Source organism: Bufo gargarizans, chromosome 3 (genome assembly GCF_014858855.1).
Source record: "Bufo gargarizans isolate SCDJY-AF-19 chromosome 3, ASM1485885v1, whole genome shotgun sequence".
Lineage (NCBI taxonomy): Eukaryota > Metazoa > Chordata > Amphibia > Anura > Bufonidae > Bufo > Bufo gargarizans.
The window spans coordinates 567,867,041-567,887,850 of NC_058082.1; the positions used below are offsets into that span (position 1 = coordinate 567,867,041).

Genomic DNA, 20,810 nt, shown 5'->3' on the forward strand with positions numbered 1-20,810 from the left:
TGCACGCTCCCGACTCCTCTGTCTGGAGGACAGGAAACCACACTGACGGAGGAAGTGGACGTTACCTTTTTAATTGCTCTGAGACTTCCTGTCCAACTGTGGGGACAGATCCATCTCTCTCTAGTGCCGTCATAGGTGAAGGGGAAAAAGATTATGAAACGCACAAGGTTTTTCTAAGAAATGCATTCCGATGTGGATACAAAGCCCTCATTACCTTCTCATCCTATGTGGATTTTAGCAGCCCAATCATTCAGGGGGTGGATATTTGTGATGGAGGGAGTTACAGAGTCTGATCTCCAAGCATTACCAAGTGTGAGGAGCTCTACCTTATAGGGACATCTCATGGAACAGACTGACACTAGTGATACTGGATCACTACAAATGTTTATTCAGAAGCCCGGCTCTTAGAAAAAAAAATGAAATACAATGAAATAAATCCCAGCATCCCCCCTCCCCACAGCGGATGAGTGCAGCCCCCTGCCGCAAACTCCAGTCACTGGAATCTCCCACAACATGGAATAAAAACAGAGGCTCAGAAACGCCCCGACCGCTCCCGGTCTCTGGACCTCCGTCGATCTCTGTCACGTCCACCACCACCACCGCCGCCGCCACCACCACCTCCTGCTCCTCCTCCTCGACCACGGTCTCTAGAACGAGAGCGACGTTCGCGGGATCTGGAGCGGGAGCGATGCCTGAAAAATAATAAAGCATGGAGAGTCTCAAAAGTTAAGTATATGAAAACTGGGGAAATGAGGGACAAATCTGGCAGCAGAAACAATGTGAACAGAGCCTAAATTGTAAGCTAATGCTTATTGTAAAAGACCAAGAAGGTAAATCTACTGAAGTCAAGGCAACAATTTATAAAGCTCTGACACCTGGGTTATGTTCAGCCATAACTGGGGCAGGATCACTGCAAGGAACAAAAAGCCAAGCAGAGCCTGGTCATAGCATTTCAGTATATCTGGACTCTATGCATAACGACAAAGAAGGGAAATGTACAGAAGATCTGGGGTCTTACTTCTTTCTGCGTCGGCCATACAGTTCTCTCCGTAGCTCCCGGGAGATGGGCTTTAGATGCATGAAGTTACAGAAGCCACCACGTGTACACTCCCTAAGGACAGAAAATACACAATGACACAAGTCTTCAACATGTCAAATCTTACAGTGAATGCTACATGGCAGCAGTGCAAGGCCTGGTCTTATCAGGTGGAACAAAGCAGAGGCCAAAGAGGTGTTATGTGAGAAGCAACCATATTTTACACTACTGAAGTTTCACCACTGCGCTCCAGAGCCAGCACTAGGGCTGAAACGATTACTGGATTGAATCGAGTAATTCGACACACACAAAAAAAAAAAAAAATGTTGTTTGTGTCATGTGACCACAGAGCGGGAGTGAAGTGCTCGCTATTACCGCTAAATTGTCACCCGCCAGCCCGCACCACACTGCACTGTATCCTGAGACATCGTCAGGTCATAGTGCACGTAAGCATGGAGAAGAAGATGGAGGAGCTGTGGAGCAGCGCCCCTACAGGTGAGGCAAGTACTGGCGCTTGGGACATGGCTAGGAGAGGGAGATGGTGGCACTGCGGGGCGATGGGTTTCTATAAAGAAAAACATTCTTTTAATTATTTTTTGTTATTTGAGTACTCGATTAAATCAATAGAGTATTCCATTACAAAAATAGTCAATAGCTGCAGTCCTTACCTTTGCTCTGTGACCTCCCCAGAGGCAGAATCCATCCTCCCTCTGTTCTACATGCTCCCCAGAGGCAGCACCCACCTGCCCAATGATCCTTATACTGAAGGCAACGTCCATTCTCTGGTCTACGTGGGCCCCATGTGGAATGCTTTCACTCTGCCCCGCCTCCACCCTCCATCAGCTGATGATGATGATACCACGCTGTGTCTCCCCCCCCACAGGCCAAACTAACCCCATTTCATATTGTCGACAACAAGCCTCCCGGAAGTCAGTGACTGGAGACAGCTCTGCATGGATGGGCTGACCATTAAACCAACGGTTATTCAGATCCTTCACAGCTTTTTCCGCATCTTCTTCTCGACGAAACTGGAACCAAATTACAGCAGTTAACATAATGGGACTAACTACAGAGGAAATATTACAATATACAAGTGCTGAGTAAAGAAGGTAAAAATTTATAAATGCGAAGGTTACGAATCAGTCTGTGGGAACAAATAATCATGAGTGCAGGTGGCACCAAAACATGAACTGAAGAATGACAGGGAGGCCATAAAACCCCAGGAGCAAGGATACCAAGACCGAACCAGGAGACCCAAGAGACGTCAACAGGACAAGAAGGCTACTAAACCACAACATAAGCAGCAAGGATACCAAGAGCGAACCATGAGACATGAGAAACGCCAACAGGAGGATAACCAAGAGCAAGGATACCAAGAGCGAACCAAGAGACTTGAGACGTCAACAGGACGACGACGAGAAGGCTACTAAACCACATTAGCAGCAAGGATACCAAGAGTGAACCAGGAGACCTGAAATTAGTCAACAGGACAACGACTAGAAGGCTACCAAACCCCAACAACAAGAGTTAGGATAGCAAGAGCGAACCAGAAGACCTTAAAGACATCAACAGGAGGCCTCTAGCCTGGCTACAAGACGAGATACGGCCTCTAGCCTGGCTACAAGACGAGATACGGCCTCTAGCCTGGCTACAGCGAAGGAAGTGTTATAATCTGTAGAAGACATTCGTGGAAAAACTTTGCTGTGTGCGGGCAAGCATTATCCTGCTGATAGATGGAAGCCCTGCCATGAGGGGAACACATGTGGCGCGGCAGGATGTCCTGCACATATCTCTGAGCTGTTAGTGTCCTAGTATTACTACTAGGGGTGACAGACTCTCGTATACGATAGCTTCCCCGATCAGCACAACAGCAGTTGAGGCAGTGTCCCTTTCCACAGTAAAGGCAGGATTGAAGCATTCACCACCAGGCCTCCATACTCAAATCTGACTGTCATGTGATCCCAAACAGAACCTGGACTAATCACTATAGATGATGTGGTTCCAGTCCATAACAATCCAGGTTTCTTGCTCACGACACTGCTGCAAACAAAGGCCTTCAATGGGCGATATGACAAATTTCTTTCTGCAAAGTGCCTGGAAATGGTCTGGACAGGAAAAAAGTGTAATGAAGGGGTCACCTGTGTCTGGATGGTGGACAATAAAACTGTGGAAGCTGCTTGTACTTGGTGGCAGATCAAATGATCCACTGTACTGAAGTCTACCTGGGCACCCAGGAGCCCGTTCACAATGTGTGCTTCTCAAAACGTTTGAGTGCGTTGTAGAATGTCTAGGAGTCAACGATCTCCCCCCAAGAAGTACACTACCCTAAAGTGGCCTCCGAGAGCCTTTTCTATATGGCACTGGGGGAAGCACCCTCAGACCATGTGACACTTTGCGATCTCGGCAATACAAATAAATCGTGAATGCATCCGGTTTTAAAATTACAAAAAATAAATAAATCACAAGACCCCTCTCATTCACACAATTAGTTAAAACTCTCAGTTACAGCTCACAGAGCAGAGGTAAATTAGCAAATCCTTGCTAAAGATTCCTCCTGACCCCTTGCCGGGTTATACATCCATCAATCTGATATGGTCTTGACAAAACCCCATAAAAGTGCCCTCTCTCTAGTCTGAGCGGCCCCAGCACAGCAGGGGTCCTAACACCATAAACCTGGTCAGAGAAGAATGACAGATCCTTATCACACAGCTGGTTGGTACAAGAAGGAAGACTACCTGAAAGTCACCTCCAATCCATAGATTTCATATTTTTCCCATTTTTTTTCTTCATATTTCATGGGTTAGGAAAATACGGAATGAACAATCTCTTCCGAAATGGTTGAGGTTATTCTAACACCTTGCAGGAAATCCGCAAGCAAATCGGAGATTCCCGCTCCGAGATATAAAGGTTCTCAGGCACACGGTATTGTCTTCCAATCATATTTGGTATCAGATGATTTGTAAAGTTCTACCGATTATAAATATGAATTCTATTTCTTAATTTGACCTACGGGTACGGAGAAACTGGCAAAGCAGGGATTCTGCCAGATTTTCTCTCTCTGGGGCAAGAACTGCCCCTCTTCCAATTACCCAAGGCTGGACTTGTACGTGTCACAGCCACTCCCAGCTACAGAGGGGGTAAAACACAGTGACCCACTCAGGTCCGGGTCCTTCACCTACCACCTGAAGTCGAATAACATCACGACCACCCGCTGGACACAGGCACCCGCCATCTTGGATTATTCCTTGCAAAGACTATCTTTTACTGGACCCTACCACAGTAATTCTGAACTTACAGACATTCTGTTCCCTTTCATCTCTTACTTATTTCTGTCCCACCAATCTGTTTGACTGGCCGGTATATTTATCTGTCAGTTATAATGTATATTTCTGTGCGTAGTTTTTATAATAAAAAACAAACAATTTAATAGTTCCAGTTTTGCCCTTGTTACTTGATTATCTGGTCTATGCCAAGAACTCTGTCCTCAGAGGAGACATACTACCGCATTGTCTTATTTCTATAAATTGTTGATTTGTTAGCTAGGTTGCAAATAACGGTTCCCTTCACTTTAGGATTAGTTAGCCGGGGTCTCTTCGCCCCGATTCAATATGAAGAGCGGTGGCAGCAAATTAAGTTGGTTTCCCGCGCGAAATCGATAATTTTATTTTACCAACTGTGCACCAACCAATCTTAAACGTCTACTGTGCTCACAGTGGATTCGCCTCCAGAAGTCTCTAGTGGACGAGACCTGTATGGCCACTGTGGCATAGTATGACGGGATTGGCGGGTGGTTTGTCACATTGGTTGGCAGCTAGTGGGATAGCAGAACCCAACACCAGGCGCAAAACGGTACACATGGATAGCGGATGGATTGGTATACATTTTCCTACCCTTTCTTTGCTATATCCTATTCTTTTACTCTTCTCTTCTGAATGTGTGATTCAGTTCCGAATTACCAAAGTTGGTCTGTCGCCGACTTACAAGCCTTATGCGAGTCGCAAGGCATTGCCATTCATAACAAAAATCGATCACAGCTGATGGAGAGAGACGGCCAGACTCCAATCCCATGCGGGAGGCTTCGCCGCCACTTCGTTCAATGTTACCCAGCAGCGCCAGCTATGAGTGCTGATGTGGATACCCGGGATTACACTATGTCCACCGCTTCTGCTACTCCTCAGCAAGGAACAAGCAGCTCTGGACTAAAACTCAATGCCTTAGGCCCTAGGAGCCAGCAGTTGTTACCGGGCCTGACTGGCTCAGATTTACATTTTTACCTGGAGATGCAGCTCAAAAGTGAAGAGATGCAGCGACAGCAGCAAAGAGATGAGCGGCAGTTCCAGCTTCAGAGAGAAGCGCTGCAACACCAGCGTGCACTAGAACTGGCCAAAATGAGACAGGCCGAGCGGTCGTCCTCTCCTAACACTCCTGCTGCAGGAGGAATACCTCTACCTGTGATCCCCAAAGCAAGGTTTCCAGTTATGGAGAAAAACGGGGACATTGACTTGTATTTACGCTCGTTTGAGAGAGCGTGCCGCCAGTTCTGCATCCCTGAGGGTCAGTGGGCTCTACACCTGACGCCTCAGCTGACTGGTAAAGCGCTGGATGCTTTTGCGGAGCTACCCACAGACCACGACTGTGATTATCAGACCATCAAGGATGCCATAATGGGCAAGTTCCAGTTAACCCCCGAGGTTTACCGGAGAAAGTTCCGTGCCATCCAGAAAGGGTTCACAGACTCTTACGCGGATGTGGCTAGCCGCTTATGCACAACATTCCGCCAATGGACTTGAACCCTTAAGGAAAAGACTTATGCTAACCTTGAGGATTTGACGATTCATGACCAGCTCCTCGCTGCCCTACAGACATGAGACCGTTTGTGCTGGAGAGCAAGCACCAGTCTGCCAAAGAAGCCGCTGATCTGGCAGACATGTTTGTCGCAAGTCAGGTGCTGGAAATTTGCAAACCTGTGGTGGCGGACACTCGCAGGCCTATGGTATCACACATCCGCAAACCCCTGGTACCCGACAGCCGCAGAACTCCAGTATCCGACAGGGACGGAGCCATGTCCCAGAACTGGAGAGAAGGCAGGCCCACTGGCCCTGTGAACCGTGAGACAACCAGGCCCTGGTGTGAGCTGTGTCGCAGGCCCGGTCACACCAAGCAAACCTGTTACGCAGAGAAGCCAGCCCAACCACCTAGCCAGGCAGCTAGCACCCTGACGATGCCAAGCCCTAAGGGGACAATGCCTCCACACCCACCTCATCCGCTGTATTGCTGGTCGGGGGATCCGAGGTAAATGGCGGATCCCAGAATCACCAGTCCGTCACTGTGAACGGCCAGACTGTCATCAGATTCTGCGACACCGATACAGATGTCACCTTGGTCCGTTCACATCTTGTTACAGAAAAGGATATCCTTCCAGGAAAGTACCTCACTCTGATTAAAGTTGGGGGCACTCGCACTCATGTGGCCCAAGCCCAAGTCACCATCGATTGGGGAACGGGACGTCAAAAGCGGGTTGTTGGGGTCCTGGATGATATTCCTGTCGCCACCGTGCTTGGCACTGATTTGGGCACCCTTGTTTGCCGATACGAGTACCCTGCGGACACGCAGGAGACCCAAGCAGGACTCCCTGACCAAAACCAGGTACTGTACAACCCTTTGGGGAAACAGGGAGACGGGGACACTTTACCTGATGTCTACCGTACCTAACGCATCTAGGCGGGAGGTATCAGACTTAAAGGGAACCTGTCACCGGGATTTTGTGTATAGAGCTGAGGACATGGGCTGCTAGATGGCCGCTAGCACATCCGCAATATCCAGTCCCCATAGCTCTGTGTGCTTTTATTGTGTAAAAAAAACGATTTGATACATATGCAAATTAACCTGAGATGAGTCCTGAATGTGAGATGAGTCGGGGACAGGACTCATCTCAGGTTAATTTGCATATGTATCAAATCGTTTTTTTTACACAATAAAAGCACACAGAGCTATGGGGACTGGATATTGCGGATGTGCTAGCGGCCATCTAGCAGCCCATGTCCTCAGCTCTATACCCAAAATCCCGGTGACAGGTTCCCTTTAAGTGTACAAGCAACTGAATGCAATCTGCCTACTTCTGCACCTGTCATTGTTGATCCAAATGCATGTGTCAGTGCTAACAATGGTGATAGACATGATGCTCTACCTGTCCTAGCTATTACACGTGCTATGGCCAGCCGCCTGAACTCCGAGCCGACTGAAGGGACCCCCTCGGGCGATTCTGACCTTCAGGCGGATGACAGTAATGCAAGAAATACCTCGTCATGTGATAATGATGATTGTGTAACTGCGCTGGCAGATGTTTTCAGTGTCGTCAGTAACCTGGGCTCAGATGGGGCTGTGGGGACAGAACCAACCGTCCCTCTACCAGCATCTGACCAAGGTAACTCTCCGCAGATGACATCCTATGTCACTGGTCAGCTGGAGGAGACCTGTGGCACTGCATTCGTGCAGGCCTTGAGGAATGACCCCACTCTGGAGACGCTTAGGGCTCGAGCCGGCCAGCCTCCAGGCGAGGGCAGTCTATATAAGGTCTATTGGGAGATAAGCGACTGTACTGTGAAGCTATACAGCCTACAAAAGGTGACGCAGGTGAGAACACAAGACAGCTGGTAGTCCCTAGGGAATTTCGGCACAGGTACTCAAAGCAGCCCACGACATTCGGGTATCAGAAAGACCCACAAACGTGTTCAGAACCATTTTTACTGGCCCACCATGGGAAACTACATAACCAATTACTGCCGATCGTGTACCACTTGCCAGAGGGTTAATAAGGCTGGGGGTACCCGCAGAGCTCATTTGTAGCCACTACCGGTGATCACAGAGCCCTTCCAGAGGGTGGCAGTGGTTATAATTGGCCTCCTCCCTATTCCTAGCAGTTCTGGCAAGCGCTACATCTTAACAGTCGTGGACTATGCCACCCGTTATCCAGAGGCGGTAGCACTGTCTTAATGCCTTAATCAGGATTTTCTCTTGTGTGGGGTTCCCCGCCGAGATGATCTCTGATCAGGGCTCCTGCTTCATGTCGTAGCTAATGGAAGCCCCCTGTGAGAGGATGCAAATCAAGCACGCCACTTCCAGCCCATATCACCCCAAACCAATGGTCTGTGCGAACGATTCAATGGAACGTTAAAGAAAATGCTGGCAACGTTCATAGAATCGCAGGGGAAGGACTGGGAGCGGCACCTGCCTCATTTGCTGTTCGCTTTACAGCGAAGTGCCACAGGAGTCCACTGGGTTCTCGCCCTATGAACTCCTATATGGACGATATGTCCGAGGGCCCTTAAAACTGATTCGGGAGACCTGGGAGGAAAAAGGTGACCCCTCAGAAGTCTCCGTGGTTGAATATATCCTATAATTTCGGGACAAGAAGGAGTCCCTCATGGCCATGATGACATCATGAGGCCTGGTATGACCAACACGCCAGAGAGCGGTCATACTAAGCAGATCAGAAAGTATATGGCCTACTCCGTCAGGCAGAACAAATTGCAGGCCGCCTGGGAAGTGCCATACACCATTCTGAAGCAGGTGAACCCAGTCACTTACCTAGTGAGTCTGTGGAAGTAAGCGTCAGAAAATGTTCCACGTGAACATGTTAACAGCACATTAGGAGAGAGAGCAGTATGTGTTAGCAGTGTGCAGCCAGCTAGAACCCGAAGAGCCAGATCCCCCGATAGACCTGCTAGGAGAGCTACGAGAAGTGGCGGAGGATTGGAACATCAACCCCCACCTCTCGTACCCACAGCAACTTCAGCTCACCGCCCTCCTGAGTGCGCACAGCACCACATTCTCTGGACTCCCGGGCCAAACCAACATAGCAGCTCACCGGGTTGAAGCAAGGACCCACAAGCCCTTACGGCAGAGCCCCTCTCGCACCTCACCCGAAGTGCAGGCTGAGATCAAGCGAGAAATTGAGGAAATGCTGCAGTTAGGAGTCATCCAGAAATCCGCTAGCCCATGGGCCGCTCCGGTTGTTTTAGTCCCCAAGAAGGACAAGACAACCCGGTTCTGTGTAGACTATCGGAGACTGAATGACATCACCACAACCAATGCGTATCCCATGCCTCGAATTGATGACTTGCTGGATCAGCTGCGTCCGGCTATCTGACAATCATGGACTTGAGCCGTGGCTACTGGCAGATTCCGCTCGTGCCAGAGGCGAAAGCGAAGTCCGCATTCATCACGCCTTTGGCCTCTATGAGTTTACTCGTATGCCCTTTGGGATGAAGAATGCGCCCGCAACCTTTCAGTGGGCCATGAATAAACTGCTGGAAGGAACACAAGGTTACGCAGTAGCATACCTGGATGACATTGCGTTATTCAGTCCAACCTGGGAAGATCACCTTGACCATTTGTCACAGGTATTGGGAAGACTGTCCGCTGCCGCTGCCAATCTGACCGTTAAGCCCAAATGTCAGATTGGCATAACAGAGGTTCAGTACCTTGGGCACAGAGTAGGCAGCCAGACCCTGAAACCTTAGGTAGGGAAGGTTGATGCCATTGTGGCATGGCCACAGCCTACCACCAAAAAACAAATACAGGCTTCTCTGGGAATGGCAGGGTACTATAGGAAGTTTGTTCCATCCTATAGTACTCTGGCTAAACCACTGACCGATGCAAAGGGGTAAAAAAACAAGCCAACACGGTCACGTGGAACCCAGAACTAGAAGAGGTGTTTCGGCCTTGAAGGAAGCACTGGCTAGCGCTCCTGTCCTTCCAGCTCCCAACTTCTCCCGTCAGTTCATATAATAGCCTACCTGCATTCAGTGCGCTGCCTGTGCCGTTCATAGTGTGCCCTGCGCTGATGAATGGCATATTGGTACACTATAGACTTTTTCCAGGGTGCGGGTGCCCACAGAGAGGGCTCTGAGTGCAGCAGGTTCGCCACCACTGGTCTAGGAGCTGTACTTAGTCAGGTGGATGCAACCGGGAATGAGCATCCTCTCCCCTACCTGAGCCTCTCCCCTACCTGAGCAGGAAGCTACTTCCACGACAGAGGAAGTGTCTAGCGATTGTGTGGGCCCTACAGAAGTTAGTCGTACCTATACAGTAGTCACAGACCACAACCCCCTCTGCTGGCTGAAACGTACAGCTGGTACCAATGGAAAACTCCTCAGTTTGAGCTTATCGCTCCAACAGTATTAGTTTACGATCCACCATAAACCGGGAAGTCGCCACCAGAATCCTGACGGGATTTACCGCTGTAATGAACCTAAATAGCGAGTGGGGATTGCTTCAGTCACAGTCTTGCTGACCACTCCTTCCCCAATCTTCCAAAAGGGGAAGGTGTGACGCTTCAAGACCTCGGCAATACGAATACATTGCGAATGCACCCTGTTTTAAGATGACAAAAATCACAAGAGCCCTCTCAGTCACACAAAGAGTTAAAACTCTCAGTTACAGCTCACAGAGCAGAGGTAAATTAGCAAATCCTTGCCAAAGATTCCTCCTGACCCCTTGCCGGGTTATACATCCACCAATCTGATATGGTCTTGACAAAACCCCATAAAAGTGCCCTCTCTCTAGTCTGAGCGGCCCCAGCACAGCAGGGGTCCTAACACCATAAACCTGGTCAGAGAAGAATGACAGATCCTTATCACACAGCTGGTTGGTACAAGAAGGAAGACGACCTGAGAGTCACCTCCAATCCATAGATTTCATATTTTTCCATATTTTCCCTCATATTTCATGGGTTAGATCAGGCATGCTCAACCTGCGGCCCTCCAGCTGTTGTAAAACTACAACTCCCACCATGCCCTGCTGTAGGCTGTTTGGGCATGCTGGGAGTTGTAGTTTTGCACCAGCTGGAGGGCCGCAGGTTGAGCATGCCTGCGTTAGATAAATATGGAATAAACAAACAATCTCTTCAGAAATGGTTGAGGTTATTCTAACACCTTCCAGGAAATCCGCAAGCAAATCGGAGATTCCCGCTCTGCGATATGACGGTTCTCAGGCGAACGGTTTTGTCTTCCAGTCATATTTGGTATCAGATGATTCGTAAAGTTCTACTGATTATAAATATGAATTATATTTCTTAATTTGACCTATGGGTACGGAGAAACTGGCAAAGCAGGGATTCTGGCAGACTCTCTCTCTGGGGCAAGAACTGCCCCTCTTCCAATTACCCAAGGCTGGACTTGTACGTGTCACAGCCACTCCCAGCTACAGAGGGGGTAAAACACAGCGACCCACTCAGGTCCGTCATCTACCATCTGACGTCGAATAACATCACAACCGCCTGCTGGACTTGTACGTGTCACAGCCACTCCCAGCTACAGAGGGGGTAAAACACAGCGACCCATTCAGGTCCTTCATCTACCATCTGACGTCGAATAACATCACGACCGCCTGCTGGACTTGTATGTGTCACAGCCACTCCCAGCTACAGAGGGGGTAAAACACAGCGACCCATTCAGGTCCTTCATCTACCATCTGACGTCGAATAACATCACGACCGCCTGCTGGACTTGTACGTGTCACAGCCACTCCCAGCTACAGAGGGGGTAAAACACAGCGACCCATTCAGGTCCTTCATCTACCATCTGACGTCGAATAACATCACGACCGCCTGCTGGACTTGTATGTGTCACAGCCGCTACCAGCTCCAGAGGGGGTAAAACACAGCGACCCACTCAGGTCCGTCATCTACCATCTGACGTCGAATAACATCACAACCGCCTGCTGGACTTGCACGTGTCACAGCCACTCCCAGCTACAGAGGGGGTAAAACACAGCGACCCATTCAGGTCCTTCATCTACCATCTGACGTCGAATAACATCACGACCGCCTGCTGGACTTGTATGTGTCACAGCCGCTACCAGCTCCAGAGGGGGTAAAACACAGCGACCCACTCAGGTCCTTCATCTACCATCTGACGTCGAATAACATCACGACCGCCTGCTGGACTTGTATGTGTCACAGCCGCTACCAGCTCCAGAGGGGGTAAAACACAGCGACCCACTCAGGTCCGTCATCTACCATCTGACGTCGAATAACATCACGACCGCCTGCTGGACATGGGCACCCGCCATCTTGGATTATTCCTTGCAAAGACTATCTTTTACTGGACCCTACCGCGGTAATTCTGAACTTACAGACATTCTATCCCTTCCACCTCTTACCTATTTCTATCCGACCAATCTGTTCGGCCGGCCGGTATAGTTATCTGTCTGTTATAATATAGATTTCTGTGCATAGTTTTTATAATAAAACTAACGATTTAATGGTTCCAGTTTTGCCCTTGTTACCCGATTATCTGGTCTATGCTAAGAGCTCTGTCCTCAGAGGAGACATTCCACCGCATTGTCTTATTTCTATACATTGCTGATTGGTTAGCTAGGCTGCAAATAACGGTTCCTTCCCTTTAGGAACAGCTAGCCGGGGTCTCTTCTCCCCGATTCAATACGAAGAGGGGTGGCAGCAAATTAAGTTGGTTTCCCACGCAAAATCCATCATTTTATTTTACCGACTGTATCATGTATGGGCCCACCAACCAATCTTAAGCGTCTATGCTCACAGTGGATTCGCCTCCAGAAGTCTCTGGTGGATGAGCCCTGTATGGGAGCTGTGGCATAGTATGACGGGATTGGCGGGGGGTTGTCACAGACCAGACCTGTAATCTTTTACATATCTGCCTCGGACTTAACGACAATTTTATTTTTTCAATTTCCCTTCTGCTTTTCACCATGCCAAACCAGTTCTAGGGGCCGCAGTTAATACTGCCTGCAGCATTCAAAGTGACCAGAGAACAACTTTTTGTTCCATTCGATGTCCCCATGACTGGTCGTAACAGTCTAGTGGACACAGGCCGTGGAATAGACAATGTGCCTTCTCAAACAGCTGATGGGCGGGGGTCCCGGGTGTTAGACCCCTCCAATCAGATACTGATGACCTCTTTAGAGAAAAGGTCATCCGTATAAAACTCCCAGAAAACCCCTTTAATATGTTGGAAGTCGAGGACCTCAAGCTTCCGGCTGGTGCAGCCGACACGACTTATTACACGCGCTGCGGATCGGCCGACGTCATCTGATCTGCACTTCATGCGGTTTTCTAGGAAAGTCGCGCTTATTCTGCGACTGGAAACATGAACCGTTTACACAGAGGAGCGCACACCCTCAACATCCCACGAGTTTCCAATTACCAAGGGTATCCTTTCTAGGAGACAGAAAGTGAGCAGAGACGTCTACACACGGCGCCCATGTCGGAGCGGTCACCCAGCAATACAGGAAGTATCTGTGTGAATTGGCTGCTATACTGGAGCACTATATGACAGTGTTCTCCACACATGCCGTACTGGGTGAATGATGAAACGTGGCCAATTTCTTCCAGTAACAATAATACTGCACCAACACTGGTCGGCAGACATCACCCTGCCAAAGAACCAGCACCAACATATCCACCACCCCAGTGCCCATGCCCTCCAGATTGTTGGCATCAAGAACATATTTTTCTTCCTAATCGGCCATGAGCAAGTTTGCCAAGAAGGGTGGAGGGCTTAAAGCATTCACAATGAGACATCACGAAAATGATCCCAACAGTACAAATCCATGATGCAGCAGTGCAAGATACAGCACATACACACAATGCCGCCATATGATCACACTACATTCCTAGAACATGACACCAGAGCGGTCAGTGCTGAAGCCATACAAAGCCGCCATGATGATGATAAGCCGCTATCAGGCCTAGAACATAACCCGCAGCAGTACTACATGACACCAGTGCTGAAGCCGGGCTCGTCACTCACCTGCACATACATACAAAGCCGCCATATGATGATAAGCCGCTATCAGGCCTAGAACATAACCCGCAGCAGTACTACATGACACCAGAGCTCGTCACTCACCTGCACATACATACAGAGCCGCCATATGATAAGCCGCTATCAGGCCTAGAATATAACCCGCAGCAGTACTACATGACACCAGAGCTCGTCACTCACCTGCACATACATACAAAGCCGCCATATGATAAGCTGCTATCAGGCCTAGAATATAACCCGCAGCAGTACTACCTGAAACCAGAGCGGTCAATGCTGAAGCCGGGCTCGTCACTCACCTGCACATACATACAAAGCCGCCATATGATGATAAGCTGCTATCAGGCCTAGAATATAACCCGCAGCAGTACTACATGACACCAGTGCTGAAGCCGGGCTCGTCACTCACCTGCACATACATACAAAGCCGCCATATGATGATAAGCTGCTATCAGGCCTAGAACATAACCCGCAGCAGTACTACATGACACCAGAGCGGTCAGTGCTGAAGCTGGGCTCGTCACTCACCTTCACATACATACAAAGCCGCCATATGATGATAAGCCGCTATCAGGCCTAGAACATAACCCGCAGCAGTACTACATGACACCAGAGCGGTCAGTGCTGAAGCTGGGCTCGTCACTCACCTTCACATACATACAAAGCCGCCATATGATGATAAGCCGCTATCAGGCCTAGAACATAACCCGCAGCAGTACTACATGACACCAGAGCTCGTCACTCACCTTCACATACATACAAAGCCGCCATATGATGATAAGCCGCTATCAGGCCTAGAACATAACCCCCAGCACTACTACATGACACCAGAGCTCGTCACTCACCTTCACATACATACAAAGCCGCCATATGATGATAAGCCGCTATCAGGCCTAGAACATAACCCGCAGCACTACTACATGACACCAGAGCTCGTCACTCACCTGCACATACATACAAAGCCGCCATATGATGATAAGCCGCTATCAGGCCTAGAACATAACCCGCAGCAGTACTACATGACACCAGAGCTCGTCACTCACCTTCACATACACGTTCCCCACTAAATGATCTCCCAGATTATCACAGACGTTCATCTCTTCCACTTCTCCATATTTCTCCTCCATCTCTGTGAAGACTTCCTGGAAGAATGAACCAAGAAAAGTGGTGAAACCAGGTGATACATGGAGCATAACCACTCTCCGTCAAGTTCTAATGTCCGGGACGCCAATAAATCTCATAAGAACTATTATCCATCAGTCGCCCCCGAGCTGCCGCTCAGTCGGCCCCGCACAGCTCACACCTCTTACCTCAAAGAACTCGTCATAATGTTCCTGCATCTCCACATCACTGACGGCACCTGGGAAAGCAGAGAATGGTTAGCTGGAGCGCTAGATGAAGGGCAGCACACCAGCGGGGGAGGGGCAGTCGGGGAACTTACAGCGCAGGCCATCTGCTGACTGGGAGGAGTTCTGCGGATTTCGGTAAATATTCAGCAGCGCTATAGTCTGGAAGAGAAGAAGTCACCATAAATATACCAGCAGAGAGTCGGGTCAATCAGTTACCTCCTCACCACACTACACCCAGGACTCTCATACTGCTGGAGGGGCGCCACCCACTGCCGTGTGTCACGCTGCGTCCGCACCGACGGCACGTGGCCCCGGCACTCACGCGGCCGCACCGACGGCACACGGCATGTGGCCCCCGGCACTCACGCGTCCGCACCGACGGCACGTGGCCCCGGCACTCACGCGGCCGCACCGACGGCACACGGCACGTGGCCCCGGCACTCACGCGGACGCACCGACGGCACGTGGCCCGGCACTCACGCGGACGCACCGACGGCACGTGGCCCCGGCACTCACGCGGACGCACCGACGGCACGTGGCCCCGGCACTCACGCGGACGCACCGACGGCACGTGGCCCCGGCACTCACGCGGACGCACCGACGGCACGTGGCCCCGGCACTCACGCGGACGCACCGACGGCACGTGGCCCCGGCACTCACGCGGACGCACCGACGGCACGTGGCCCCGGCACTCACGCGGACGCACCGACGGCACGTGGCCCCGGCACTCACGCGGACGCACCGACGGCACGTGGCCCCGGCACTCACGCGGACGCACCGACGGCACGTGGCCCCGGCACTCACGCGGACGCACCGACGGCACGTGGCCCCGGCACTCACGCGGACGCACCGACGGCACGTGGCCCCGGCACTCACGCGGACGCACCGACGGCACGTGGCCCCGGCACTCACGCGGACGCACCGACGGCACGTGGCCCCGGCACTCACGCGGACGCACCGACGGCACGTGGCCCCGGCACTCACGCGGACGCACCGACGGCACGTGGCCCCGGCACTCACGCGGACGCACCGACGGCATGTGGCCCCGGCACTCACGCGGACGCACCGACGGCACACAAAAACAGGACACACCCGAGGTCACTGACTGCAACCAGTTATCAAACAGTGTGGATCGAGAAGAAGTAAAAGAACCCCCGACAGAAATGTGCAGAGGAGCAGAAAACTCCGGAGGTGCAGTGACCCTCTCACATCGGGCCAGGTCTACACCACCAGGGGGCCCCACCCAGCTGCACTGTGACTCGGGCAGGAGACATTCACGGCAGTCAATTTTACACATTACTCCACCTCCTCATTAGGCCTCATGCACACGACCGTTGTGTGAATCTGTGTCCGTTGTTCCGTTTTCTGTGATTTTCAGCGAACCCATTGAAAACTCGGAAAATGCACCGTTTGTCATCCGCGTCCGTGATCCGCGTTTCCTGTCCGCCAAAAAAAAAAACACGGATGCACACTTTCACTTTCCTTCATGTCTGCTGATCCTCCAAAAATCAAGGACGACACACGGAAACAAAAACGGAAACAGATCACGGAACAACGGAACCCCGTCTTGCGGACCGTGAAAAAATACTGTCGTGTGCATGAGGCCTTAATGGGAGTCTGTCAGCAGGATTGACCATGCACTAGGTAGGTGCCGTGGAGAGCAGAAGGAACATACCTCCCGTGGAGTTTTTTCCATCAGAAGTGTGACGTTTTTCCTCCCATTTCACAGCCCCACAATAGGCATGTTTGCCCGGCTATCCCCAGCACCTACCTAGTGCTCCTATGAATTAGCATGGTCAAAACTGCCGACAGTGTCATGGAGGCAGTCTGTGCTCCGCTCCTCTCTCTCCGGTGGGCATAGCCGCGGTCTTGCTCTCCTATTCAATTGCTTCAGTCCTGCTAACAGCCCCCTCTCACTGCCCGGTGGTCCTGACTGTTGCAGTACCAATGCTCCCTCCATGCAGGCTGAGGCCCGCTTCTGCCAGCGATTCCTCTCACTCCATAGCTATTAATGGGGTTATCCAATAGTAGAGTTACACCCCCCGCCCTATAGACAATACTCACCCGATCTGTGGGCTACTCCCCCGCCGTGGATGTTTGTTTTTTTTGATGTAGCAGCAGCCGTGCAGGGATCCGGAGGGACGTGGGTACCGGGTAAGTATCGTCTATAGGAAGGGCCCAGGCATTATGGGAGGTATTTCTACTATTGGATAACCCCTTTAAGGACCAGTATGCACCATTATCTTTCCAAGCCAACAGATGGTCACCCTGAAGTACTTCAGGCACATTCCCCTGTGAATGTGCCTGAGCAATAGGTTCTAGAACACATTTCCTGCAAAGGGTTGCCATTCTGTCCTCTGCCTGTTCAGTGTAATGACTTCTACCCGATTTCCGATATTGGTTCTCCACTGCCTGCTCTGACTACAAACTGTTTGGATGTCCTCTGCACACCCTTAACGCCAGTTTTCCCTGATCCCTTGACCCCCACAAGTCAGCAGCCACCGAACAGAGATCACTCCAAGGAGACAGCAGCCTAGTGGTTCCCCTGCAGCAGGATGTGGGGAGGTATAATGGCTTTAGTCACATCAATTCAAGTAACACAACGGTTCTACATCAACTGATTTAGACAGATCCCCCGCCCCAGGACAGACGTAGGACGGCACCCACCACCCCAGGGCAGATGTACGGCGGCGGCACCCACCCCATCCACCAGGGCAGATGTACGGCAGCGGCACCCACCCCATCCAGCAGGGCAGATGTACGGCAGCGGCACCCACCACCCCAGAGCAGATGTACGGCGGCGGCACCCACCCCATCCACCAGGGCAGATGTACGGCGGCGGCACCCACCCCATCCACCAGGGCAGATGTACGGCGGCGGTCTCCAGACCTCACTTACAAGAGTCTTACGGACGAGGCTGCAATGACTTATGGGAAATCACGTACAGACCACAATACATACCTGGCTGAAGGTGGGCTTGTTGTGTAGTCGTGAACATCGGTCTCCATGGCGACACGCCCCGATCTTAAAGTAAAAGGAGCAGTTAACCCTGAGGAGAAAACAGGTCCCTGTTATAAACGCAAACTAAACACTACACTAAGGGGCAAACTCGTCACCGAGTCAATATCCACAAGCTGCACCGGCAAGACAACTCTCTAGGACCACCAAAAATCAACTGCACCCCCCCACCAAATACTGACCCCGAGACCGCCACACGACACCCTCACCTGTAATACTGACCCCGAGACCGCCACACGACACCCTCACCTGTAATACTGACCCCGAGACCGCCACACGACACCCCCACCTGTAATACTGACCCCGAGACCGCCACACGACAGCCTCACCTGTAATACTGACCCCCAGACGACAGCCTCACCTGTAATACTGACCCCCAGACCGCCACACGACACCCCCACCTGTAATACTGACCCCGAGACCGCCACACGACACCCCCACCTGTAATACTGACCCCGAGACCGCCACACGACAGCCTCACCTGTAATACTGACCCCGAGACCGCCACACGACACCCTCACCTGTAATACTAACCCCGAGACCGCCACACGACACCCCCACCTGTAATACTGACCCCGAGACCGCCACACGACACCCCCACCTGTAATACTGACCCCGAGACCGCCACACAACACCCCCACCTGTAATACTGACCCAGAGACCGCTACACGACACCCCCACCTGTAATACTGACCCCGAGACCGCCACACAACACCCCCACCTGTAATACTGACCCCGAGACCGCCACACAACACCCCCACCTGTAATACTGACCCCGAGACCGCCACACAACACCCCCACCTGTAATACTGACCCCGAGACCGCTACACGACACCCTCACCTGTAATACTGACCCCGAGACCGCCACACAACACCCCCACCTGTAATACTGACCCCGAGACCGCCACACGACACCCTCACCAAATGCTTCAAACAAGGGTGCCGATAATGGAGCACTGAGAACACTCCCACTCACTGTAACCCCCAACATCCTCCACTCCAGAATCACACAGTACAAGCCCCAACATCCTCCACACAGTACAAGCCCCAACATCCTCCACTCCAGAATCACACAGTATAACCCCCAACATCCTCCACTCCAGAATCACACAGTATAACCCCCAACATCCTCCACTCCAGAATCACACAGTATAACCCCCAACATCTTCCACTCCAGAATCACAAAGTACAACCCCCAACATCTTCCACTCCAGAATCACAAAGTACAACCCCCAACATCTTCCACTCCAGAATCACAAAGTACAACCCCCAACATCTTCCACTCCAGAATCACAAAGTGCAACCCCCAACATCCTCCACTCCAGAATCACAAAGTACAACCCCCAACATCCTCCACTCCAGAATCACAAAGTATAACCCCCAACAACCTCCCCTAAGTGCCCTATTCACTCCTAGCCCCGAAAATGCTGCACTCAGTACAACCCCCATCAGGCTGCAGTCTACTCTCCTGCCTCCCGCTCTTCCCGCCACAGACACGTTTCTCACTTGTCTTTTTCAGTGCCGAAAATGGAGGCCAGATACTCCGCCATGTTTCCTCCCGGTGCCCGCGCGCCGAGCACGTCACTACGGAGCGACGTGCTGCGTCACTAGCAGGCGCCGCTGGGGGGCGTGGCTTCAGTACAAAGGACGAGGGCGGGGCCAAAAGTTAACGTCACGGGTGTGGGGGCGGGGAGCGCGCCAAGAAGACAAAGGAGGAAGTTTGAGGAGGTCGGGGTATTATTTGTGAGGAGTATTATGGCGGTCGGGATATTGTGAGGAGTATTGAGATGGCCTCATGGAGGAGGTCGGGGTATTGTGAGGAGTATTGAGAAGGTCGGGGTATTATTTCTGTGGAGTATTATGGAGGTCGGGATATTGTGAGGAGTATTGAGATGGCCTCATGGAGGAGGTCGGGGTATTGTGAGGAGTATTGAGGAGGTCGGGTTATTGTGAGGAGTATTGAGAAGGTCGGGGTATTATTTGTGAGGAGTATTATGGAGGTCGGGATATTGTGAGGAGTATTGAGATGGCCTCATGGAGGAGGTCGGGGTATTGTGAGGAGTATTGAGGAGGTCGGGTTATTGTGAGGAGTATTGAGAAGGTCGGGGTATTATTTGTGAGGAGTATTATGGAGGTCGGGATATTGTGAGGCGTATTGAGATGGCCTCATGGAGGAGGTCGGTGTATTGTGAGGAGTATTGAGGAGGTCGGGGTATTGTGAGGAGTATTGAGAAGGTCTCGTGGAGGAGGTCGGGGTATTGTGAGGAGTATTGAGAAGGTCTCGTGGAGGAGGCCGGGGTATTGTGAGGAGTATTGAGAAGGTCTCGTGGAGGAGGTCGGGGTATTGTGAGGAGTATTGAGAAGGTCTCGTGGAGGAGGTCGGGGGTATTGTGAGTAGTGATGGGAAGTTCGGATCTTTGAGCTGAATCGGTTCATTTGAATCAGCTCATTCAAATGAACCGATTCATGAGTCGAATCTTCGGTTCACTTGCTGAGTCGGATCTTCGGTTCACTTGCTGAGTCGGCTCTCAAGTGAACCGAAGGTCAGGAGGGACTGGCTTCTGGCAAACACAGCTCTGCTGCAGTGAGCAGACTGTGATAATTGAG

General features: G+C 51.3%; 1 protein-coding gene across 2 annotated transcripts; it reads right to left on the minus strand.

Moving 5' to 3' along the window:
* Nucleotides 1-365: 365 nt before the first annotated feature.
* U2AF1 (U2 small nuclear RNA auxiliary factor 1) lies at nucleotides 366-19,828 on the minus strand. 2 transcript variants are annotated; one of them, XM_044284306.1, is made up of 8 exons: nucleotides 19,710-19,828; nucleotides 18,147-18,234; nucleotides 15,278-15,344; nucleotides 15,147-15,196; nucleotides 14,880-14,978; nucleotides 1,931-2,064; nucleotides 1,019-1,111; nucleotides 366-692 (listed from the first exon to the last, which is right to left on the minus strand). In XM_044284306.1, the coding sequence occupies exons 1-8, from the start codon at nucleotides 19,751-19,753 to the stop codon at nucleotides 533-535; spliced, it is 735 nt and encodes a 244-aa protein (XP_044140241.1). In that variant the 5' UTR covers nucleotides 19,754-19,828; the 3' UTR covers nucleotides 366-532. The 2 variants fall into 2 exon arrangements, with proteins under 2 accessions (XP_044140241.1, XP_044140242.1); XM_044284307.1 differs by having other exon boundaries at nucleotides 18,147-18,209; nucleotides 19,710-19,802.
* Between the last annotated feature and the right edge of the window lie 982 nt (nucleotides 19,829-20,810).